Source organism: Pantherophis guttatus, chromosome 1, assembly GCF_059756535.1.
Source record: "Pantherophis guttatus breed Tessera chromosome 1, ASM5975653v1, whole genome shotgun sequence".
In the NCBI taxonomy this organism is placed as follows: Eukaryota; Metazoa; Chordata; class Lepidosauria; order Squamata; family Colubridae; genus Pantherophis; species Pantherophis guttatus.
In genome coordinates this window covers 110,234,378-110,261,476 of record NC_142063.1, presented here as the reverse complement: position 1 = coordinate 110,261,476, position 27,099 = coordinate 110,234,378, and the positions used below count along the sequence as shown (strand labels likewise).

The 27,099-nt window shown below is 36.4% G+C and overlaps 1 protein-coding gene across 1 annotated transcript in view; it reads left to right on the top strand.

The window, feature by feature from the left end:
* PTDSS2 (phosphatidylserine synthase 2) overlaps positions 1-27,099 on the top strand; it is a 43,646-nt gene that overhangs the window by 9,776 nt on the left and 6,771 nt on the right. Inside the window, exons 2-10 of the mRNA XM_087881234.1 lie at positions 368-469; positions 11,041-11,123; positions 13,064-13,131; positions 17,114-17,248; positions 19,384-19,434; positions 22,758-22,871; positions 24,643-24,761; positions 25,273-25,387; positions 26,424-26,569. Coding sequence (XP_087737360.1) covers positions 368-469; positions 11,041-11,123; positions 13,064-13,131; positions 17,114-17,248; positions 19,384-19,434; positions 22,758-22,871; positions 24,643-24,761; positions 25,273-25,387; positions 26,424-26,569 — 933 coding nt within the window. The remainder of the gene's footprint in view (positions 1-367; positions 470-11,040; positions 11,124-13,063; positions 13,132-17,113; positions 17,249-19,383; positions 19,435-22,757; positions 22,872-24,642; positions 24,762-25,272; positions 25,388-26,423; positions 26,570-27,099) is intronic.

The following is a 27,099-nucleotide window of genomic DNA, read 5'->3' as shown; positions in this document are numbered from 1 at the left end:
AACAACACCTTTTTCAGTACTTGCAAGCTCGGGACAGTTCTCCCCATGGAAACTAGCATTTTCTTCAGGATCTTTCAAAACAAGGTGTAAAACTCTCTTTTTGTAGACACTGATTTGTGACTCTTCTGAACTTGTATATGTAACTAGTGAATTTGTATTATTTTGCCTTTTAAATGCTATATATTTTATATTAGGGCTGTGTGCTTATATACACACACACACACACACACACACACACACACACATATATATACACACAAACATATGTACTTGCACACTTAAAGCTTTCATTTCTGCTGGTGAAAATAATAAGCCAACTATAAACAGTGTGTCAGAAAAAGATGATATTTTTTTCCCTTGTCAACAGGGAAGCTCACACCTTAACAGTCCTGTTTATCCTTACTTGCACCCTGGGCTATGTGACCTTGCTTGAAGAAACGCCACAGGACACAACCTATAACACAAAGAGGTAAATAACTTTTACAGAATACTGCAGCAATGTTGCTCACTTATTAACTATTGTTTGTTGGAACACCAATTTTTCAATTGCAGTTCTTTTATACAGGTAGTCTTTGACCATTTAACGACTATTTGAGGTTAACAGCGCTGAAAAAAGTAACTTATGTCAAGTCTTGCACTTATGAGCATCATAGCATCTGCACGGTCACGTGATCAAAAATTGGGCTCTTTATGATGTTTGCAGTGTCCCAGGGTCATCTGATCGCCATTTGCAATCTTCCCAGCCAGCTTCAAGAATGAGAGAAGCCAGATTCACTTAACAGCCTTGTGATTTACTTAACAAATGCAATGATTCACTGAACAACCATGGCAAAAAGGTGTAAAATTAGGAGCAACTCGCTTCACACTGCCTTGCTTAGTGATGGAGATTCTGGTCCCAATTGCGGTCATAAATTGAGGACTACCTGTATTTGGGATTTGTTTTCTGCAACAGTCTGTTGCATGTTTAGTAGTTATTTCCTAGTCTCATTTGAAAACTAATGTATAGTACATGATAAAAATATAATTTAAATGTTGCATATTGATTAATCTTGCTTTTTAAGAGGTTTCTGTTTATTAAATCACAGGGAAATTTGAATTACTCCAAAAATCATTCCAAGTTGAAAATGTTTTCTTAATATTTCTCTATCTGATGAAAGTTTCATTGAACTTACAAAGATTGGTATCTAAGTAACAGAGATGTATTTGGTTACCTCATGAATCAAATAACATCTTTTAATATATCCTAGAGGAAATGTTTTGTTAAATTAGATTGGAAAATTAATGTATTCATACAAAATCAGGATTCATTCTACATGTAGTCTTAAACTTACGAGCAGTTTAATGACTGTTCAAAGTTATAGCAGAATTGAAAAAAAGTTACTTAAGACCTGTCCTCAAAATTACGACTGCCCTGTAGTCATATGATCACATTTCAGATGATTAGCAACTACATACATTTACTGGATTCAGACTTACAACCATGTAATTAGCTTAACAACCACACGATTTGCTTAATGACTTTGGTGACCTGCTTAAGAGGTATTATAAAAATGGTTGTAAACTCAAGTCCGGTCATATGATGACCCAATTTATGATCACAATGACTTACAACCAAAATTCCGGGCTCAATTGAGCTCATACGTTGACAACTACTGTATACTGCTTTAGGTGAAATAAAATATTGGACCGCAACTGATTTCTTTCTGTAAGCTCAAAACTACTGAATGCCAGAGTATAAGATGTGGGGTGGGAAAACCCTGCTACTTGTGAATCTGATAGTTGTGAGTAGTAGGGTATTGTAGAGTTGAAATGGAATATAAACAAACAGAAAGATTAATTATTTCATCAGTTGAACACCTGTCTAGTATAGTCACTCCTCTGCTCTTTTCTCCCAGGGATATATTAGGCCATAATTATTTGTGAAAAGGTAGAAGGATATTTTGTGAACTCCTTGTTGAAAGATAGTACATATACATTAAGGAGGTGACAAATTAGTTATATAAAGCAGACATACACTTTGAGATTGAACTTTCATCTGCTAGTTTACGTGGTAATTCATTGGAATAGCCTGCCAACTGAATTATTGCTAGATTTTTGACTAGTGTAATTCTGGAGGCAAAAATGTACTAAAATATTTATAGGTATAGCTGTCTGACTTATTAGCACTTAGAACAATTAAAGTTCATAGCTTAGTTTGAATTACCTTACCTGAGTTTAATGTGCCTGAATATGACTTTTGCCCTATTGCTTCTCCTACTGTGACACGAACTATCCGTAAAACAGTCACTAGTTTTGCAATAAACTAGAATATTAAACTCAGTGAGTGATGTTGGATTAATCAGTTTTTTAGCCTAATTTATCTCATGGGTTGTTATTTAGGGAGGTTAAAGGATTATGTATAAATTAAAATTAAAGGATACAATGCCATGTATGTAGCTTTGAGTTCCTTGGAAAAAGGCAGGATATGAATGTAGTAAATAATAGTTTATCAAGTAATCATTTGACTGCTGAGATGTGCATTGTTTTGCTGAGGAATCATAGGGTGGGGAAAGTTTTATATATGTTTGAGAACTAATGTGATTTTTGGATGAAAATAATCCCTAATGCTAAACTGTGGGATGTAATCAAATATATCTACCTATTAATTAACTTAAGGAGATATAGTTATCTCCTTGGTCTTCCAATTCGTTTGTTATTCTTTTTTAAAAAAAATTAATATCCATAAAATCCCTATTTATGGGAAAGAATAAATTAGAGAGCCAGTTTGCTCTAGTGATTAAGGCATCAGGTTAGAAACCAGGAAGACTGTCAATTCTAATCCTGCTTTAGCATGAAAGCCATCTGGGTGACTTTGGGCCAGTCACTCTCTCAACCCAACTCACCTCATAGGATTATTGTTGTGGAGAAAATAGGAGAAGTATTAGGCATGTTCGCCATTCTGACTTATTTATAAAAATAATAATAGCAAAATATAAATAAGATCCAAATCAGGCAAGTATTGTTTATAAGTTTTTTTATGGCTGCTGGATTTTTATCATTATTGAAGTCAGCACAAACAATAAGCTGTTTTGTATTTATGATGCTTTCTAAATCATATAAATTTGATTTTGATCAGTGTGCACAATAATTCAAATTCACAGATATTAATCAAAAGGCAAGCAAATTGCCCATTGGAAAGCTAAAGATAGCAAAGATTTATGGCAAGTTACATGATCATTTTCACATATTATATCCAGCAGTTATTAAACAGGATGACTGCAAACGTAACTTTTTGTCTTCTGATTAACTAATTCTGCTATATATAAAATTGTTGAGTGTCCCAACTCCCAATAGGTGTGGGTGTGGGGAGGGCTGAGATCATTTCTGTCTCTGTGTTTGTGCTGTCCATGAGATTGGGGATGAGAATTTGCCCTTTTCTTAGATTTGGAAAGGGAGAAAATGTTAAATATTAATTTTTGCTGACAGCATGTAACCGCAGTGAAATTCGGTAATCCACTGTCAAAATATCAAGGGGCAGCTTTATATCATGCTTAAATGTAGAGAATGTACATTTTTATTGATCCAATAATACAAAAATTAAAATATGAGAATAGTTTTATTGCTTTTTAGAAAGAGCAACCAGTTGTTTTGAATACTTCAAGAGTTATTGCCTCAAAAGCAGACTAATTTACCTTAGAGATTGTCAGGTTGGTATGTTGTCTGTAGGTCTTTATTTCAACTTTTCTTAAAGAGCTGAACTAAACCAGTCTCTCATGAGACTGGTTGGTTGTTGTTGTTGTTGTTTTTGGTTTTTTTTGAGAAGCTACTCTTTACTCAGTGAACTTTTAAATAGTTATTAAATTTAAACAAATATGAGGAAAAATAGTATCATCTGTTGCTTAGAAGAGACATTAGTTTGATCCACTTCAAACTGGCTTTAGAACACACCATGGGGTTGTGACAGCTTAGTTGTAAAATAATTTTTATTTGGGAATTGGCATGGGGAATGAGACACTTTGGGTGTTTCTAACTATCTCCGTGACCATGGTATCTTTCTAGATTACCTAAATGTTCTGGGAATAGGAGGCACATTTTTGGAGTTCTATGTCTTAGGCCAGAGATGGCTAACCTTTTTGCCATCGCGTGCCAAAAGTGGGGGGAGCGTGGTGGGGTCACACGCACATGTGCCCACATCCATAATTCTATGCACCCTGCCCCCCAGTACTCCCCCCACTTTTGGCACGTGATGGCACGGTGGGCTCGGTAGGCCCATTTTTTGCTCTCCCTAGGCTCCAGAGCCTTTCTAGGAGCCTAGGGAGGGCAAAAACAGCCTTCCGCCCCCGCCCCCCCGGATGTCCTCCGGAGGCCGGAAACTGTGTTTCCTGACTTCTGGTGGGCCCAGAAGGCCCGAAAACCAGCTGCCTGGCACATGCATGCGTGTCGGAGTTGAGCTTGCATGCCCACCGATATGGTTCCGCATGCCACCTGTGGCACCCGTGCCATAGGTTCGCCATCACGATCTTAGGCAATTTCAAATGGTGTCACTTGGATATAGTTGCTTCTTGAAATGAGAGCTGTTAATATATTGTCCCCCAGGACTCCATTTTGTCTCCAGTGCTTTTCAGTATCTGCATGATAGAAGAAAACATCAGGAAACTTAGAGCTGAGTTTTATCGGTTGTACTGAATCCACCTAATCTGTTTTTGGATGTGGGTCACACTTTCCTTGAATCAGCTGCATGATCTGGGGCCACATCTGAAGTGGAAACTCTAATATCCAATTTGAGGTAATAGCCAAGCCCACCCTTCATCACATTTGCTTGTGTCAATTGCATCTCTTCCTGGAAGACACTATTACACTATTTAAAATTATTGTGCATGTACCAATAAACTCCAGTCTCGAGTATTGTAACATGGTCTATGTAGGGATATCTAAATTTGCAGTATAGCATATTCCATTGGTATAGAACAGTGGTTCTCAACCTTCCTAATGCCGCGACCCTTTAATACAGTTCCTCGTGTTGTGGTGACCCCCAACCATAAAATTGTTCCTAAGACTATTGAAAATATGTGTTTTCCTATGGTCTTAGGCGACCCCTGTGAAAGGGTCGTTCGACCCCCAAAGGGGTCCCGACCCACAGGTTGAGAAGCACTGGTATAGAACAAGTCAAAGAGACCATGTTACACCTGCACTAAGTCATTTTCTGACCTCCATGTTTTTAGATTAATACAAAATATTTTTAACCTCATATCTTTTGACTACTTGAGAGAATGTCTTTTTCTGTATGATCCCATCTGCTCATTGAGAAGTTTCACTAGTTGCTCTGGTCTTATCTCATGATGAGTTAGAATCAGGCCTCCTGTATAGCTGCTCCATTTCTTTGGAATATAATCCCTGTTTAGTTAAGGGGTGTAAGTGCTTGTAAGGATACTTTTTAAAGCAGACTTTTAATTCTTGGATTTAATTGGTTTTAGATTTTTTTTTAAATGGTGTTTTTTGTATCTCAGATTTTATTACAACCACCAAGCAGTAACCAGTTGTACAATATTATTCATGATGAACTTGTTAATGTTAGTTAATGTTTGGACATGGAGATGCCAATTATGCTGTGAAAGTTTGTTTCCCTTTTCAGGTGAGCATAGAATATTGATATGGAAAACTGAACACTCCTCTTCCAGGAGGTTGATATTCTTATGTCTGGACAAAAATAAACCTAATATAGTATTTGCCCTTAAAAAGGTCATAAAGGTCTTATGAGGCAATCCCATTCTCCAGTATATACAACTGCTTAGTGTTATTGTGGAATTGATAGTAACACAATGCAGCAATTCAATCTGTGATGGCAATATTGATCTCTTCTAGGAGATCGAGATGCTAATATTTCCATGGGTTGAAATGAAAAAATACCCACTTGCTTTCCAGTCTCTGGAAAAGGAGACATGGCTATTCTAGGAGCAGAGCATTCTAGTTCAGGTTGGCACTGTCTCAACACACAGAACTACTTTTTTCAGAGGTGGGCTGCACTTTCTTTAACAAAGGGTTCTCTGGTTGTGAGCGTGCGCACACACTTCTCTCGCATGCCCCCTTTTGGGAGAGAAACGGAGCTTCAAACAGGCTCCCAATCAGCTCAGGCAGCTCCGGTCAGAACAGCAGGGGCGGCACGGAATGCAGCTGGGCCAGCCAATGAGTCAGAAAGTAAGTTATAAATGGATAGCATAGAACAGGCAGGTGGGCAGGCTCAGCCAGGGATCAGAGCTAAGGATTCACCCGAACCCTTGCGACCATGCAGCAGCCCACCACTGACTTTTTCCCATTCTAGCCTTGACAGAGGAGAAGATGCATTAGGAAGCAGATCCTCTGCATCTTTTCCCAGCTGAACCTTGGATAAGGAAAACACATGTAGAGAAGCAGATTGCCTCGTCCCCAGGTTTCTACCCTTAGGCCTTTGCCTTCTCTCAGTTGTTCAATTGAAGTCATCCAGCTGGTAGCCTTTCATTCAGAATGACTTTATTTAGTATTTTATCCCCCTAATCCCTGAGCCTAGTGTGGGAGACATCAGCTTCAAAGAGAAAAATGGACTATTGCCCTTTGGCAGTATCTTATCACAAATCTTCCTGAATCTAGAGAGGGCAAAATTCCTTCTTCTAAGATAAAGGGCTCTTTTTCACTGCCATGATTTTTGTTGCTTGTTAGATTTGTTAATGCTGCCCAACTGCAGAAAGATGTTAGTGTATTCTCCTATCCTTAAAAAAATACAGGTCTATACTAACAGCATTGCCCCCAGCTTCCTAGATTGCTTAATCAAAGGTTTGAATAATGCTCTGTTTTAACAAGTCAGCCTACATGTTTTTTCAGGAAACTGTAATTTTAAAACAGGAAAGGTGACTTACATCCGTTCTTGGTTATTTAATTCACCTTGATAGAAATTAGCCCATTTTCCTGCTCAGTAATTATAGTTGTATTTGAGAGTTCTGCCTGGTAGATTTAATTCAAAGGTTATCTCCTTACCACCCATCTTATTTTATCTTACCATCTTATTTTGAGAACCTCAAGTAAAGGGGCACTTATTTTGTGCCCCTTTACTTGAGGGACACAAGTAAACTTCTTAAATAAATAAAATCCTAATAAACTTTCTCTGCTTTAGATCCCTGTTTCTGTATAGTAATCTGCTATATATCTGCTATATATGCTATCTATAGTTCAAGTTAGAGGAATTTTTTTCAATATAGTGTTAAAGTAATTTTCACATAGACTCACACTCATCATATATCTTACTGATATACGCTGTTATAATGATGGATTCATATATCATCAGTGGTGGGTTCCTACCCACCGGGATGAACCAGTAGCAATAAATTGGCGAGGGTCACAGAACCGGTATTAATGGCTGGCTGGCCACGCCCCGGAAACCGGTTCCCTGGTCGCCGCCCCGCCCAGTCACTTCCTTTTCCTCCTCACCACCCGGGCGGCTTGCCTGCCTAAGCTGCCTTCCCACGTGGGGCCTGCCCTGCGCCCCCAACTGAGCTGCCTCCTCCTGCTTACAGGTAAGTTGCGCTAGCCCCCCCCCCGAGCATGCTGCGCCTCCCCCACCAGGCTCACGACCTTATCTTCCCAGCCCCTTACAGGAGTTCCCCCGCAGCCCGTTTTGGCTCCCAGGGGCTGCAGGGAGGCTTGCTAAGCCCACAATGAGGCGCAGGGGAGTGCCTAGCAAGACTCCCTGCAGCCCCCTGGAAGCAAAAACGGGCTGAAGGGGGGAGGGGCTTGAAGGGAGAAAGAAACAAAGAAATCCTCTCTGCTTAGAAAGATCCCCACCTGCACTGAGCTTAAGTTGAGAGCTTATTGTAAGTGGCTGCTAGCTATCCTTGCTCAGGCTAAGCTAATCAATAGTGGAGCTCTAAGAATGCCAGATGATCAATGGGCATGTTCTGAGTTTCAAAACGTCTGGCTTTTCTTCCTCCTACCAAAGACCTTCTGGGGTTCTTCACAGAAAGGGAGAAAGGAGAAAGAGAGGGAGAAAAAAAGAAAGAGAGAGAGAGAAGAAAGAAAGAAAAAGAGGAAGGAAGGGAGAGAGAGAGAGAGAAAACTCTGTGCTATTATTTTTAATTGTTCCATTATTTATCATGTGTTAATATTTTACACTGTCCCTACACCTAGAGTGATTTTACTGCCTTTCTTTTGCCCAGGGCTACCACATATTTTTCAGAGATTTACATGCATTCAATGTCTATAGTCCAGAGCGTAAATATATGTGTGTTTATTTTGTACATCAGGTTGCATAAGTCCATCTTAATATGCTATTCCTGGTATGTGATGTTTTGTACACATACAGAGAAAGAAGCACTCTTGTGATCTTTGACTTTTACGCTTGCTGTCAAACATTAACCATAATACTAATTACTGTTTTGAACAATATGCACGAATGGCTATGTTATATGTGAAATTATGACTGAAATATTTCTGCACCTATATTGGTTCTCACTGTCAGGAAGTTTCTCCTTAGTTTTAGGTTGCTTCTCTCTTAGTTCAGTTTCCATCCATTGCTTCTTGTTTTGCCTTCTGGTGCTTTGGAAAATACATTGTCTATACATTCTTTCTGACAGCCCCTTAAAAACCTGTTGCCTATCATACTCTTGGGCAAAGTATGTGAGCCATTTCCTCCTTTCAGTGGTCCATGAAAATACATTTATAGTATGTAGATAATAAAGTTGAAAAAAGGTGAACAACATTTTTACAGAACTATAGATACATTGAGGCTTGGGTGTGACAAGGAATGGCTGGGAGGGGAGGGGCCAGGTGAGGGACCCCTTGACGTGAGTGACATTGAGTTGGCCATGCCCACCCAGTCACATGACCACGAAGCCACTCCCACCATCACATGACCAAGCCACGCCCACAGAACTGGTAGTAAAAAAAATTAGAACCCATCCCTGTATATTATGCTAGGTTATTTATTTGTATGCTGTCCATTCCCAAAGGTTGAGGCAGATGCAGGATTTAAGTTGGAGTAAGGGAAGGAAGTCATGGAGAATATTTTTGTGGTGGCTAAGAATTGAAAACGACTTGATGGCATATAATTAATAAATCAATCAAGACAGACAGCATTGCCACTCTAGGTATTTAAGAAGTGAGTGCAAATTCCTTTTAATAAAATGTGTTAGTTGGAAAAAATGTTATCAGACTTCTGAATTTCTGCAAATATCTCTAAGAAAATTTCCCTCTTACTGATATGGTTAGCCTAGAAATAAAAGCCATCAGACTAATTACTTAAAGTATCCACTCTTAAATTGAATGTGTAAGATTTGGGCCTCTCTCCCCTTTTTGAAAAGATATGTCTGCTTTGTATAGCAGGATTAGTTTGGATTTAACAGAGTAAGAGTTATATTTTAATTTGGTTAAATTGAATTATTTATTGGTTATTTCCGGGCTTCAAGATTTCATTCTGAAAGATATTTTAAATTGGCAGTTTGTCAGATTATGATGGCTAGAAGCTAGATAGATCAGAGTCTGTTGGTAGATTTCTTGGTCATCTGTATTAGTTTCTCAAGGATTTCCAAATTCTAATAGAACTAATGCAAAGACTTTTCTCCCTGCCTAAACTGGGTTGTGTATGAAAGAATGCTTATTTGGCCAAGTCTATAAACTCATTTCTGAGACTGAAAAGAATTCCTGTGTTTCCACCAATTTGGTTCTAGTTAGTCAGTTCTATAAAAATAGAATAGAATTCTAGAAAAATGGTTATGTAGCTATCAAATCCAGTGACGGCTAGATATAAAACATTGCAAACTAAGGTTTTCCAGTGTCTTAACCAAACTTCATGATACTTCATCAAGACTGGATGGCCTTAAAGGTTTCATTCATTCAGTAATAAATTTTATCATGGTTCAAAAATACCCACAATGTTAACACTAAGTCAAACAGAAAACAAAAATAATACATATTGACTATATCAAGAATGCATGTAACCAAGCTCACTAATTCTATAGAAATTAGAAAGAGCTCACTGGTTTCTTTCTTTCTTTCTTTCTTTCTTTCTTTCTTTCTTTCTTTCTTTCTTTCTTTCTTTCTTTCCTTCCTTCCTTCCTTCCTTCCTTCCTTCCTTCCTTCCTTCCTTCCCTCCCTCCCTCCCTCCCTCCCTCCCTCCCTCCCTCCCTTCTTTCTTTCTTTCTTTCTTTCTTTCTTTCTTTCTTTCTTTCTTTCTTTCTTTCTTTCTTTCTTTCTTTTGTATCAGCCTTTATTATTTTTGCAAATAACTCAAGGCGGTGAACATATCCAACACATCTTCTTCTCTTATTTTTCCCACAACAACAGCCTGGGAGGTGGGTTGGGCTGAGAGAGAGTGACTGGCCCAAAGTCACCCAGCTGGCTTTCATGTCAGGCTTTAAATGCTGCTGTTCAGAATTTGTCTGTTATGTGTAAAGAATGATATCTATTTATAGTAAGATGACACAGTAATTGTTTGGACAATCTGAAAGATTTTATTTCTAAAAATGGAACTAACTTACTCTGCATGTTTTTGTAATATTCTTAATAAATAAGATGTAGCTAGCTGTTTTGTTTGCACCTGACTCACATGGTATGCTTCTTCCTCATAGGAAATCTTAATAAATCTACCAAGACAGATAGCCATACCATATATTAAAGGGAAACTAAGAGAGGCCTCTGCAATATCTAAAGTAATTCCAAAATAGCAAGATATCTATTTGTGAGACTTAATGTCATTGGAAAAGAGGTTTAGATGGTTTTATAATCCACGGTATGTCCATAACTCATTATTTAAGAATCTCTATAGATCATTTAAATTTCATTGACACCAGAAATACCTATGTAATAGCAATTAGTCCAGTGAGGCTTTCTTCCAGTCCAACTGATCGTTATCAAGGTTCATTTAAGTAGCCAAGCCTGGTAGGCAAAACATCCATTTTAGTCCAACTCTAGCCAAGATAAAATTAATAATCGTATCTCCTAATTTTATATTACATGAACAGTCAACATGTTAAATTGACTGTAAGCAAGTTATTGTTACAATATACTGAGGACTGTTTTGTTCTTAATATTTTCCAGAGGTATTGTAGCCAGCATTTTAGTTTTTTTGTGTTTTGGAGTCACTCAAGCAAAAGATGGTCCATTTTCAAGACCCCATCCAGGTAATCCAAATAGCTCATAGCATTAAAATAGACTGATGAATGTCAATTTTGAAAATCGTCATTTTTAATACTATCTATCAAGATTTCCTTAACAAAACCTGTCATAGCATTTTGAAAGTCCTAATCTGATCACTGTCCATGCTAACCATGTATTGTATAGATTCTGTATGCTTAACATGCTGCTGTATATTTATGTAAATTTTCCAATTTCCTGCTTAGTTTTGCAACATATTTAAAAGAATATATAAGTAACATTTAAGATAAAAATCATATCAAAAAACATAGAACTGTATCTATAACTGTATCATTACCCATATGTTTATGAAAACTTCTCCTTACCATTCTTAATAAAAATAACAGAATAGATGATACACGAGGAAATGGTTATTGCAAATAAATGAGTGCTGGGCACTGTAGTGAATGTTGTAAAAGTGACCTGAGTTTGGTCAGTGTGTCATGAAACTGTTAATAGAAGATATATTGTACTCATTGTATGAGCAGTTCATATGAACACTTGTAAGATACTTCTGGGGGTGTGAAGTCTCTAGTTCATTGTTTGTCAACATTCCCATGTTGAAGAAACAGTGGTCCATCCAGTTTTTGGAGGAGTTTTTTTCTCACTACAGTACGCACATTCCTATTCTTATCAGGGAAGGATGTTTCAATAAGCATGGGTCCTAGTGAAACAATCAAAGCCATGTTCATTTTAAAAATACACAGCCATTCTAATAGAAGTGTTCATATTTCAAAAAACTATTTTATATACATATTTCTCTGTAGCTAAAGAGCATTAAGAACATCTTCATAATGGAAGATATAAAATCAGAACAATTTTAAACATGCAATATATCTAATTAGAATTAATTTTAATGACAATAAGGAAGTAGTTTGTTTTTATAATGCTTAGATACTATGAAGTACATTTTCTCTTTATAGTCGTCTGTGCCTGTAATCTATTCATGAAATAACAGATGCAATTAAAATAATAAATACACCATTTGAACTATTGTTATTTTGAATGGAACTTCTGAAACTCACATCTGTAAATTGCTATTCCTTAAAGTACTTGCAAATTCTAATTTATCAGTGAATAGTTTTGAGAAGGTATTCCAAGTAATTCTGGGGCCACCTTCTTTTAGTTTGGTTCAGCCCTTTCTTTATTTTGATCAATATGACCAACAAATCAATCTTACCTGTCTAAATAAGATGTTGTATTTTCTTGATAGTAAAATAGGATAAGTGAAATAGGATAAGTTCAGCATAAGGTGCTGCTTGTTTAATTTCTGGTATTTTCAGAATGCCCTTTTATTAATTCTTGGAATGTTTATTTGCTGACACTACCCTCACCTGTAATTTCCTTGACTTTAAACCTTTCCATTTTGAAATGATGATGTGATATGAAACTGAATAAGTGAGATATGCCACATAGATGAAGTCAGATTTACTTTCACTACAATTCACAGCTATTTTATAAGATACAAATTTGTAATATAAGACTGCAGTGTTCTCTGTATATTAGCCAAGTTGCAAGGGTGTTTTGCCCTACTTTGAACCTTGTTTCATTTTTATTAGTAATTTTAAAAATATGTAATAAAACTACAGTTGGATGTAGAACAAAAAGCTAAGGGAAGGAGCCCATTAAACTTTAATTCATAAGAATTGATCAGAGTACTCCACAATAGTTTGCTGCCCAAATCTCTTTATCGGAATGAGTGGATTGTAAATCCTCAAAATATGGGTGAATTTTCTCTGTAATTGATTTCACTAACCTTTTCCAGTTAGTCATTTGGGCCTTCTGCATTTTTATTTTTAGACTTCCTTCAAAGCATATACAATTCCATACAAACAAAGCTTCTTATTATTCCTAAAGATTCTATATGTACTAGTTTAGCCTTATGCCCAACTGTAATATATCTACGTTTGTTAATTTGTTCTACTAGCTTACTGGAGGTTTTGGCTATGCGTCAGTGTTGTCTATGAGCTTTTTCTCATCTTCATACTTTTTCAGGTAAGGAATTTAAAGTTTGTATTTTAAAGAAAACCTTAGAGATAAAAAGTAGAGATCATAATAATCAGCTTTACTTCTTACCATGAAAGCATATTGCATACAAATGCATAAGTGACATCATTTCAATAGTCCATCTGACTATTATTATTATAGTTAATATAATAACTGTTAATATATTTTGGTTAACTCAAGGCAGTAAACATACCTAATATTCTTTTCTCCTATTTCTTCACAACATACCCTGTGACAGAGTGACTGGTCCCAAAGTCACCCAGCCAGCTTTCATGCCTAAGGCAGGCTTAGAACTGCCTTAGCAGTCTCCTGATTTTGAGGCCAGCACCTTCACCAATACACCAAACTGGCTTTATAATATTACAGTACATTATATAATGCAGCTTTCCTCAACCTGAGCATCTTGTGGATTTTAACTCCAAGAATTCTCAGCAGTGGGTTTGATTTAATCTATTTGGCAGTAACTCTGCGGGATCTTGAATTGAGGTATTTCTCATCGTATCTACTGAACTTTCTGTGACTGAAGATTCCACGGATTTAATCTGGACTTTCTACAAAAAAAATGGCCCCTTCCTCTTTACAATGCAAGAATCAAAATTTCCTTTTAACTCATTTGTTTTAGACATGTATGTAAACATTCAAGCAGTACTTCTAACTTATATCTTTGGAAAGTTTAAGATGGTTTGCTTTCTGCACTGGGACAAACTTTTCATCTAATAGGATAATTGTTCTGCTGAAATTTTTTAGCCCTTTTTCCAGGTTTCAGTTCATCCTCAGAAAGAAGAAATTAGATCAATCTCAAATGAATAAAAAGCTAGTTTCTCTCTCTTTTTCAAGCAGAAGCAATGGTAATCTTCATATAACTTTTTAACTGAGTCATGGATCAAGTTAATTTGTCATATGAATACCAAACCCCAGTCAAGATCAGGAGGGGTCATTTTAATTATGACACAGGTAATGTTTTTAGTGAAACAATTTTTAGTGAAACAATTATTCTTGGAAAGTTTGGAAAAGCAAAAGGCATATTTTCATAGAGATGGCCATAATCTGTAGAAAACTGATTGATACAAAAACTTTGATTAAAAATATATTTATAAGAAGTAAATGAGCATTAATGGTATACATGAAATAGAAAAGTGTTTGAAATGAAATATTTAGAATGTTCCTTTAGAAGATGGAATATAGTATGTTCTGAATGAACTTTGGTCCAGAAGAATAAAATTTGAAACATTTTAAATGTTCCTTCATAAAGAATAACAAAATCATCTTATTTTCTTACTTTTTTCATCCCAGAATTCATCCCACAACTGCAAAAGTCAACTGTATAGTAGTTCATGATGAATGCTACTTGACATCCAAAGCAAAGACAATTTTACATTGATCTTAAATAAAATAAATAATGCTTTTTTAGTTTTTACAAACATCCTTTCAGCTAAAGAAAAAAAAACAATTAAGCATACTTTCTGCAACAAGTGCCACAGCCAAAAAGCATTTCCCAACAAAGAAGGAACAACAGTAATCCACAGAAAAGTTCCAAAAATACATTTCTCCAGCTATTCAGTTGTATTTTTTTCCTAATGCTTATGTGAAGTACACTCATATATTTGGCAGTCTAATAAAGAATATTTGTAGCTCAGGGTTGACATGAGAGGTCCTTGGTGCTCTCTGAGCTTGCTTGTTTTCTTGCAGATGTTTCATTGTCCAAACTATGTAACATATCAGTGCTACTACCCTCATTTGGCAATCTACTTGCCAAGCTCGACCCATAAAAAATATTGTTTTTGCAGTTGCTACTATGCATGGTATAATTTGAGAAATGCCTGAAAATGAGATAATAAAATATCTCATAACAAAGAGTGTAAAACATATTTAAACCTACATTCAGTGCATTCAGAAAGTATTCAGACCCCCTTCACTTTTATCAATTTTGTTATGCTGCAGCCTGATTCTACAGTTGTTGAAATTCGTTTTTTTCCTCATTACACTCAGATCCCATAATGACAAAGTGAAAACAGAATTTTAGAAAGGTCTGTACATTTATTAAAAAGAAATTGAAATATCATATTGGTATAAATATTTAGACCCTTTGCAACAACACTTGAAATTTAGCTCAGGTGCCTCCCGGTTCTCTTGATAGTTGCTGACATATTTCTACACCTTAATTGGAGTCGACTTGTGGTAAATTAAATTGATTGGACATGATTTGGAAAGGCACACACCTCTCTATAGAAGGCCTCACAGCTGACAATGCAAAGCAAATGCCATGAGGTCAAAGAAATTGCCTGCAGAGCTCAGAGACAGGATAATTGCAAGGCACAGATCCGGGGAAGACTAAAATAAAATTTCTGCTGCACTGAAGATTCCTAAGAGCACAGTAGCCTCCATAATTCTCAAATGGAAGAAGTTTGGCACAACCAGGTCTCTTCCAAGAGCTGATTGCCTGATCAAACTGAGCTATCGGGGGAGAAGGGCCTTGGTAAGAGAGATGACCAAGAATCTGATGGTCACTCTTAATTGAGCTCCAGAGATCCTGTGTTGGAGATGGGACAGAGTTCCAGAAGGACAACTATCACTGCAGACCTCCACCAATCTGAGCTTTATGACAGAATGGCTAGACAGAAGCCTCTCCTCAGTGCAAACCACATGAAAGCCCACTTGGAGTTTGCAAAAAAGCACCTGAAAGACACTCACACTGTGAGGAACAAGATTCTCTGGTCTGATGAAACCAAGATCGAACTGTTTGGCCTCAATTCTAAATGTTATGTCAGGCACCACTCATTATCTGCCCAATATCAACCCAACAGTGAAGTGTGGTGGCAGCATCATGCTGTGGGGGTATTTTTCAGCAGCAGGGACTGGGAAACTGGTCAGGATTGAAGGAAAGCTGAATGGAACCAAGTACAGGGATATCCTGTCCTACAGCATTCAGGATCTCAGACAGGGCTGAAGGTTCACTTTCCAACATGACAACAATCGTAAGCACACATTCAAGACAATGCAGAAGTGGCTTAGGGACAGTTCTGTGAATGTCCTAGAGTGGCCCAGCCAGAGCCCTGACTTGATCCCTATTGAACATCTTTGGAGGGACCTGAAAATGGCTGTCCATCAATGGTTGCCATCCTACCTGACTGAGCTTGAGAGGATTTGTAAAGAAGAATGGCAGAAAATCCCCCAATCCAGGTGTGCAAAGCTTGTTGAGTCATACCGAAAAAGACTCAAGGCTGTAATTGCTGCCAAAGGTGCAATTCAATTCAAAGGAGTGAATGATCTGAATATTTATGCCAATGTGATATTTCAGTTTTTTCTTTTTAATAAATGTACAGACATTTCTAAAATTCTGTTTTCACTTTGTCATTACAAGGTACTGAGTATAGATTAATGAGAAAAAATTGAATTTCAACAACTGTAGAATCGAACTTCAACATAAACAAATTGACAAAAGTGAAGGGGGTCTGAATACTTTCTGAATGCACTGTAATAATTTGACAGACAGCACTTTTTTTTTTTACATATTTAGGCATTTGATTGTTCCCTCAGCTATACTCTCCTCCTGTTCTCAGATAGCCCTAGCCCCATCAGCAGAGATTGAACCAACATGTGTTGTTTTATTGGCTAATGCAGTCTTGAATTCTTTGTATCTGCATTTTTTTTAAACAAGCCATTTGTAGGAGTATGGGGTAGTTTGAAAGAATCGAATGAAATAAGCCAAAGACAAATATCCAGAATGGTGATACCTTGTTCCTAGTTCCACACAAAATACGGTTGTTCCAAACTTGGAATGTTGTATACGTTTTTTTCTAGATATCTAAATTTATTTCTTCAATTCTTTTATAGGGTCTGGGTAGCTATTATGTATGTATATTTTGGGGGTAGCCATTATATATGTATATTCTTTTGGTATTCCCAATTTAACAAATATGACTTTTTAAAACAAATGTTGATGTTCTTGAACATGTATTTAATTTTGCAGACTGTACATGATGGAAGACAGTTTATGAAATTTATAGATCCTAATTTAGGAGTCCCTTTACCAGAAAGAGACTATGGTGGAAATTGCCTTATATATGACCCCAATAATGAAACAGATGCCTTTCACAATATTTGGGTAAGATGCTAAAACGGAAGGATTGTATTCATTTAATAATACCTTTATGTCCTAGGATTTTGTACTACTTTATTTACCATGGATGCCTAATAATTGTTGCCTAATCCAACATCAGTTGTTTCATAACTAAGAGTTTGTCTTCAGCAATTCCATAGATGAGTTCCAATGCATCTTTCTGAGAATTTCAGGCTTCATTTCTTTAAAAGCAAAATTAACTTGAAAGACAGACTGCAGGTAGTCCTTATTTAGTGACTGCAATTGGTTCAACAACCTGGTCATTAAGCAAAGTGATTGCCAAGTGAACACCTCTCTGAGAGAGAGAGATGCTGTGAAGATCATTGATAGTTGCTGTCTCATTTAGATAAAGTTCTCTTACATAATGTCCTGTGCCTAATTCATCCCCCCCCTTTTTTTTTTTTTGCTTCCCTGCAGGGTGGAGAGATTGCTTAAACAATTTCTTCCTGAGCTGCTTTTCAGTGGAGGATTTCCTTAAAAAGAGTTAACTATGAGTTAACAAGGTCACTGTGACCTTTAGTAATTATTAAAAGGCTCCAGACCAGTGGTGGATTCCTCCCGGTTCGGCCCGGTTCTCCCGAGCCGATAGCAGTGACGATATGACGTCACCGAACCGGTTCTGCTCCCCCCCGCCCCTCCACCCCCCGCGCCCCCCCACCCCCCGTGTTATTCTTACCTTTTATTTGGCCCCACCCCCAATCTATTGCTGCCTCCTGAGTCCCAGCTGATGGCTAGAGGGAAAAAAACTGTTTAAACTCTTGCCGTGAGGCTTCAAAGGGCCGCCCTACAGCTGATCAGTGTTAAAAGAAAACAAATGAGAAGATCAGTGCCTGCAAAAATACATGAGTAGACTAGTGCCTGCAAAAATACATGAGTAGATTAGTGCCTGTAAAAATACATGAGTAGATCAGTGCCTGCAAAAATAAATGGATAGATCAGTGCCTGCAAAAAAAAAATGGGTAGATCAGTAAAGCTCTGCAAGCAGTTAAAAACCTGGTAAATCAGTACCTCTGCTAAATCCTAAATAATTGTCACATGACCATCAAGCCATGCCCACAAAATAAGCCACGCCCACAGAACCGATAGTAAAAAAATTTAGAACCCACCCCTGCTCCAGACCTCATAGCTGCTGCATGAAACTGACCAGACCTTAATCGGTTTCATATTAAAGGCCTTTTTCATCATAAATGCTCAGAGTGGAAAGCATTTATTACCATTGCATTTGTGAATGGTTGCTCTCCAAGGTGGTTGCTAAATGAGGATTATCTGTAGTAAAATTTTGAAACTCATAAAAGTCATTTCCTACTCATGGGAACTAAGATATTACTGCCTTGCATATGGCTTTGTATTTTGTTGTTATTTTTGTTATTTTTTCATAACTAACCAAATGCAGAACAAAGATAAAGATGTTTTCCAATTTTATAAATTTATATATAAATATTGTTACCTTGAATGTGGATTTTTTTTGTAATGCAAAATGTATGCATGTTTCTGTAACTATCTTCTAACCTGTGTAGTAACTTAATCATGCTCTTCATTTCTCCATAATTGTATATTAAGAGTTGACTTAAATTATTTAATTACTTCCACATTTTTGAACTACGTAATATTTCAGTAAAGCATTTCCTTTTTATGGAGTAAAAAACTGATCCAAAGCATTGATGCCTCAGATCTAAAGAACAGATTGAGACTCATGCTGTATTTCTAGACTCGTGGCTCAAAGGTACAAAGGTATAGTTTTTGAAAGTTAAGATAATCATGTTTGCCTAAGGTTTTGCTGGGATGAGGTGTACACAACAGCAGAATTTAACATCTCAGGAACATTATATGATCAAATATTGTATTATCTAAGATAAGCACCCATTTTTCATCTTCCAGATAGCTTATAAAAATTGAAAAAAGAAGAGCATTAATCTCTTTGTTAGAAAAATTTACATTATACATTAGATGTGAGATGTAAACATTTTTTTAACCATTTAACAAATATTTTGAAAACATTGTGAAAATGTTTCACATTGCATATGGAAATATATGCTTCAGTAGTCATTGTCATCATTTATGTTAATTCCTTTTATTACATAGAAAGTAACTCTAATCTGTATAATCTACTTGAATTACAGGATAAACTAGATGGATTTGTTCCTGCTCATTTTCTTGGTTGGTATTTAAAGGTGAGAATTGGCCCTTTCTTTGCTTAATTTCTTATTATAGTTCTTAAGTCTCATTCCTTGTCAGTATTACAAGTGCTTCTTATTTTTTATTATTATCACTGGTCATCTAAATTATTTTTTAAATAAATTTCTGACAGTAAAATTCTGTTTTACACTTGAATATCTTTAAATCTTAATTAAGGTATTAAGCTATTTTAATATAAGACTTAAAACAGCTACCTATGTTACGATTAAACTAGGTAAAGGTAAAGGTTCCCCTCACACATATGTGCTAGTCGTTCCCGACACTAGGGGGCAGTGCTCATCGCCGTTTCAAAGCTGAAGAGCCAGCGCTGTCCAAAGACGTCTCCGTGGTCATGTGGCTGGCATGACTAAACACCAAAAGCGCATGGAATGCTGTTACCTTCCCACCAAACGTGGTCCCTATTTTTTTACTTGCATTTTTTACGTGCTTTCGAACTGCTAGGTTGGCAGAAGCTGGGACAAGTAACAGGAGCTCATCTGGTTACGCAGCACTAGGGATTCGAACCACTGAACTACCGACCTTTCGATCGACAAGCTCAGCATCTTAGTCACTGAGCCACCGTGTCCCTAGTAAGGTTAAACTAATGGACACATAAATGCATCACTATTTCCCTCTTAATATACAAAGTATATTGAACAGTCCTGCTTTGTAATTATTGCTAAGCAGTTGATTATGTTTTCATAGCTACGAAACAACCTTTCTCTTCATAATTACTCAAATTTATTTTAGTTTTAAAACTTCTAGTCATCATTGACTATAACTTTGTAATGCATCTATGAAGGCTACTCTAGTTGTTTTTTGCTATCAGTACAGCAGACCTGACCTCCTCTATATAGTGATGGTGTAAGCTGACAGAAAAACCAGTTGAGGTATACAGGTAGTTCTCAACTTACGACAAATTTATTTAGTGATTCTCTGAAGTTACAATGGCATTGAAAAAGTGACTTATGACTAGTTTTCACACTTAACTACCATTGCAGCATCCCTGTGGTCACATGATCAAAAATTGGGCTCTTGGCAGCTGTATTTATGACAGTTCCACTGTTCTGGGGTCATGTGATAACCTTTTGTGACCTTCAGAGCCAGCTTCCAACAACCAAAGTTAATCGGAAAAGCCAGATTTGCTTAATGACTAAATGATTTACTTAACAACTGCCATGATACACTTAACAGCTGTAGCAAGAAAGGTTGTAAAATGGGACAAAACTCACTTAACTAGCTTGCTTACCAACAGAAAATTTGGACTCAATTGTGCTCATAATTCAAGGACTACCTGTATGTGTCTTTAGCTATCAGTTCAATTGAGTACAGAGTACAATTGAGTATAGAGATGAATTTTAAAAACACTATTTATAACTTCTTTCACTGCCTTAATTTTTAAAAATAGTGTTTACACATACAGTAAATACTGAGAAAGTAACCTTTGTTCTGCTTTACAATTGGAATTGATATTACTTGAGGCCAATTTTAAAGTCGTAATCCTTCCCATGGATTTTCTAGAATGTAGTTAAAATACATCATTTTGATAGAAACTTGAAGCAAACTTTTTTCACCTTTAGTTATCTAATAATTTCAGGCATTTCATGAAGCTAGAAAATGTATTTGGAATGTTAGTTTGAGAATGTTGGCATAAGACATTTTTCTACTTTTAAGATAACATTTTATGCTAGTATTTGAAAGTACTACATTGTAGTGTGCATTCTGCAGTAAAAATTGACATACTCCAATTGCCTTATATTTTATCTGTCAATAATTGACCATCAGAAATTATATCTTAAGTATTTGATTTCAGCATAATTCTGGAAAGTTCTTGTTTAGTAGCTCTGCATGAGTAATGTTCAAAGGCTATGTTATGTTCAACATGCATATAATTTGTGTACAAATGTCCACAGGTCATTGATTTGAATGCTTGCATAATTCTGTATTTATGAAAAGTGATGCATGTGTTCTTATTGGGATGTTGGATTGACATCCCACTATCAAACAGCATTCCTTCACCTAAAATATCATTTATCAGAATATGGGAAACTTTATATTACATCCCCATTATTCCAATTCCTTCATTATTAAATTGCTTTTGATATTAGAAATACTACTGTTGTTGTACTGTTGTAACGTACTATTTTATTGGACTGGTATAACAGTCAGCTCTTTGGAAAATTTGCACTTCTACCTAAATCATTAAGAATATTCATTATATATATATATTTAAACAATCTATCCAAAGAACATTACTGTGTCATTTTAAACACTCAGTGAAAAATGCAATCCAAATAGAAAGTATTCATTGACAAAGATTTATATAACTAGAGATGGAAGAATCAGACAATTCAGAAAAATATACACTGTATAGAGTGAATCAGGATGGAATCATAACCCAGCTATTCATTGGTGAGCAGATAAGATTGTTCAGGTTTGTGTTCTGCTACAAAGTTATGCACTATAATTCAGCTGTAGGCTTCAACAACACATGGCAAAATAACTTCATTTTTATAATAATCACCTATACGGTAGATATCTTGTGTTTGTGTAGCAGAAAGCACCAATTACGTTTCTCAGCACTTAATATTTATTGAGAGCAGTCGCTTCCAATTAGGCAGAAAATCAAGCCTCATGCTTCATCCATTTTTTGTTTTATGATATATGAAAGGGTACTGGTAGAATTTTATTTTCCTTTTTATTCAAAATAGAAAAACAGAAACCAACTTCCTTCTCATAGGACTGTTCATCCATACTTGGAATTTAAAGAGTAATTCTAAGTTCCTGCCTGAAAGTAAACTCAATATTTTGTGCTGCGGATGTTTTTGAGAGCCTTTGTTCCTAGTGTCTAGAATTTGTCATTTTCAAAGGACTACTGGTGTACAATATAGTATAAACAAAACTGGAGAAAAAAAATAATTTGATTCACATTTTAACAGCTGTTTTCTTAAGTTATGCTCCTTCACTTAATACATGAATCCAAATACTACTATCCTTTGGATTTTGCAATCAAAACCATGCATATAAAAATGCAAATAATTAGGGATAGTAGCATTCAAGAAACATTAGCAAGGAAATTGCTTAGTAAATTTATTAAATGGTATGTCGCATTACACATGAGAATGAATATTGATGTTTATTTTAAAATATCATAAATTAGTGCAAATATATAATGTTTGAAAACAGTGGTAAGCATTTACTACTACTATTCACAAGTTAAATGTCAGTGAGATTTTTTTTCTTATTTTTTCTTCAATATTGGGTAATGCAAATTTGAACTGATCTGCAGAATAATTTTCTTCTTTCATAATTTGCTTAGACACTAATGATTCGGGATTGGTGGATGTGCATGATTATCAGTGTAACGTTTGAGTTTCTGGAGTACAGTCTAGAACATCAGCTTCCAAATTTCAGTGAATGTTGGTGGGATCATGTAAGTATTAAGTACTCTCTTAAAAATTATTTGGCATATAGTGATGCAAATTCATTTTTCAAAAACTCATTTCACAGGGTTTAGTTACTAATTAAATATGAATAACTTTGGCAAGAGTAATTTTTATAGACTCTTCTTTCTAGAGACCATCTAGCATTGAACTCTGATATCCTGGGATTCATGAAAATGATTGGCAGTTTCTTTTATTTCTAATGTTATATTAAATACAGATACACATGAACCTGAGAGCCAGTTTGGGTAGTCCTCACTTAAGATCAAAATTGGGACCAGAATTTCAGTCACACCTATGTCATCACATGACCAGACCCAATTTGGCAACTGTTTTTTTAATGGTGATTAAGTTAGTGACCATTCATGGCCGGAGCTCACCAGATCACAAGAGCGAGATCAACAGCCCCAGGCCTGCCGGAAAAGCCTGGTCTTCACCGCTTTTCGGAAGGCCAATAGGGTGGGGATGGTCCGGACCTCAGGAGGTAACTGGTTCTAGAGAGCTGGGGCAGCCACAGAGAAGGCCCTCCCCCGCGGATTGTTTAGCTGACAGGACCCGGAGGAGACCAACTCTGTGGGATCTTACCGGTCGCTGGGAGCTATGCAGCAGAAGGTGGTCTCGAAGATAACCTGGCCCTGAGCCATGTAGGGCTTTAAAGGTAATAACCAACACCTTGAATTGTGACCGGAGACTAATAGGGAGCCAGTGCAGCTCACGGAGAATGTGGGTGTACCTAGGTGCACCCACGACAGCTCGCACAGCTGCGTTCTGGACCAACAGTAGTCTCCGAACACTTTTCAAGGGTAGCCCCATGTAGAGCGTGTTGCAATAATCTAACCGTGAGGTGACAAGGGCATGAGTGACTGTGAGGAGAGCCTGATCCAATTAGGGTCACAATTGGTGCACCAGGCGAACCTGTGCAAAGGTCCCCCTAGCCACAGCTGTCAGATGTTGCTCTAATCTTAGCTGTGAGTCTAGGAGGACACCCAAATTGCGAGCCCGTTCTGAGGGGGACAATTTCTCCCCCCCAGAATCAAGGATGGACAATCGACATGGTCTTTAGGAGGCAATACCCACAGCCACTCGGTCTTGTCTGGGTTAAGTCTGAGCCTGTTGACTCCCATCCAGACCCTCACAGCCTCCAGGCACGGGCACATCACATCCACCGCATCATTGAATTGACGTGGGGTAGAGATATACAGCTGTATCATCCACATATTGCTGATACCTCATCCCGTGTCATTGGATGATCTCACCCAGCGGCTTCATGTAGATGTTAAATAGGAGGGGAGAGAGGACCGAGCCCTGAGGCACCCGCAAACGAGGGGCCTAGGGGTCAACCTCTGTCCTCCTACCAACACCGACTGTGACCGACCAGAGAGATAGGAGGAGAACCACTGTAGCACGGTGCCTCCCACTCCCAGCTCCCTCATGACCCCCATCTCGGGCTTGCCAGAAATCATCCATCAGCATGACCAAAGCAGTTTCCGTGCTGTAGCCAGGCCTGAAGCCAGACTGAAAAGGGTCTAATAATAATTCTATAGATGAAATCATTTTATGGGCTAAGAAGCATCTGTTTTGCCAAAATATTGGTTATATATAATTGCTATTTTAAAGTGCTATTTAGTATTTTATAAGGGTAATGTGTGTGTGTGTGTGGTACATGCATATTATGTATAGAAACTACAGTACCATTATTGCTATAGTCACAAGTTATGTAGAGATTGTGATGGATCATTAAATTATTATTATTATTTGTAGTGGATTATGGATGTAATCTTATGCAATGGACTTGGCATCTACTGCGGAATGAAGACATTGGGGTGGCTTTCTTTGAAAACATATAAATGGCAAGGACTTTGGAATATTCCCACATATAAGTATGTTCAGTTACAAAATTTTATATTTAAGGCAGAAAAATGCAAATTTTATAATTTTTATCACCTTTTATGCTAATGAATCCTAAATAAAGATTAAATAGTTTTAATTTAGGATAAATTAATAGTTAGAAGTTAGAAGTTTCATAAATATTATGAGATGGTATGTTTGTGAAATAAATTAAGTAATAGGTTAATGATGGCTTATTACCATTTATACAAATGTCATTTTGAGTAGAAACGTTGAACATAGTTGTCTTCTTAAGTTTTCGTGGGTGTGTATATGCAAAAAATTAAAATCTCGGGTGTGTAAAGTATTGTTTTATTTCTTAAATTACAAAAAATACTTCTGTATACTCCCAACCTTTTTTGTTTTTTTGTTTTTATTTTTAGTTTCTGCATTACTTCTGGGTTTTTGTTATTTATGCCTTTTTTAGTGTTTTTGTTAATCACATTTTATTTAATTGAAAGTTTTTTAAAAATTAACATGAAATATCTTTAATTTCCTCTCCAGAGGTAAAATGAAGAGAATTGCCTTTCAATTCACACCATACAGTTGGGTTAAATTTGAGTGGAAGCCAGCATCCAGCCTTCGCAGATGGCTAGCAGTGTGTGGTATTATTTTTATTGTAAGGGCAATTTCTTTTCAATGAACTAATATTAGTATTTCAAATCGTTTTTTATTTTTCAAAATACTGTAAAAAGATTTCTTGCTTTTTCCCACAGACTCCCTGTTTGACATAATACAAATACAATTATTCTTCCAGAATTCCTGTTTTCATGCTAAGAGCAAAATAAAGAAAAGGAAGGAAAGAAGATGCCATGATGGTCCCATTTAATTTAGAAGGCTATATAAATACTAAGCAATATATAAATTGTATAGACTAAGGGATGAGTGTATACATGCAAGAAACACACTTTATTTCAGTATTTATTATACTGTAAGTAAATGATTCCCTGATAATACAGACCACAGGAAGGAGAAACCCTCTCCATCCAAAGCAGTTCATTCACATATGCACATAACTGGTAGAACTTAAATAGGACAACTGGTAGTGAAGAAAAGGTAATGTGCTTGGTATTTTTCTGTTTAATCAAATACAAACATTTATCTGGGGAAAAAGAAATGAAGTAAAGAACATTTTTCCTGCATTTGTCAAAATTGGTCATCTTGAATGATAATCTGACTTTATTGTTTGAATACATTTGTTTAAAAGTTTGATCTTTTGAATTTATATGAAAGAAGTGGCCGTCTTAAAATAGTATGATTAGGAGGTTAAAATCACTGTGAGGTTTTGAGTTTGTAATTTTGTACTGAATAATTATGTTTTTTCTAACAATTCATTTCCATATTTTTGAATATAGAACATCAGTAGTTGTTGCATGGACAACCACATCTCATTTAGACATTGAAGTACCTGGTCATTTCATCAAATTTCCATTATGTAATAAATGAGAATAGGGAAATAGCAGCATCCAAGAAAATGTAGGCGATAATGATTAAAAATACAGCTTTATTTTTTTAAAATCATTAAAATTGTTAACTTTGATAGTATTTCTTTGGCAAGACATGTCATACATTCAAATTTATACACTTTGAAGAATTGTGACATATTTTAAGTTTGAATAACAGGAAATAGGAAGTGATTGAATGGTATGTGTCAGTTTTTATTGGCAGAGTTGAACACATTTTACTTGAAATTTGTCCTATGGATGCCTCCAGAACACTACTTGGTCCTGCTGCGACTTGTCTTTTATGTGAATGTGGGAGGAGTAGCCATGAGAGAGATCTATGATTTCATGGATGATCCGTAAGTTATTTCTCTTTAAACTCAGTTGCTTTATTTTTAGAACTGGGGATGTTTCCTGCAAATTGTTGAGAAACATTATTCACCAAAATAATGAATGAATCCATCTGTTATTTCAAGGAAAAGCATACGATCTTTTTTCCAGGCTCAGACATATAATGCTTGACAAAGTAACATTTCTGCTTTATTACATTACTTTGCTGCATGCCGTTTTCAAATGTATAGTAGTGCACAGCTTGAATGAAGTTTATGATTCAGACTAATTGGAATGCAGTTAGTTTTTGCATAGGAAAATTTCGGAGACTGTTTTAAAAGCAATGTCTTAGCCTGAGGATGTTGTTAAATCTGGATTTACCCTAAAAATTTTTGTAATCTTGGTTTTCTAACACTATAAAGGCACTTTACAGCATTCATATTTTGCAGCAGTGTGGCCTCACAAAGCAATGCATGAAGTAAACACCTGCCTGCTTATTATTTGTTATTTCTGTTTGTTTTGTTTATCAAATGCTAGAATACAGATCCATCTAATTGGA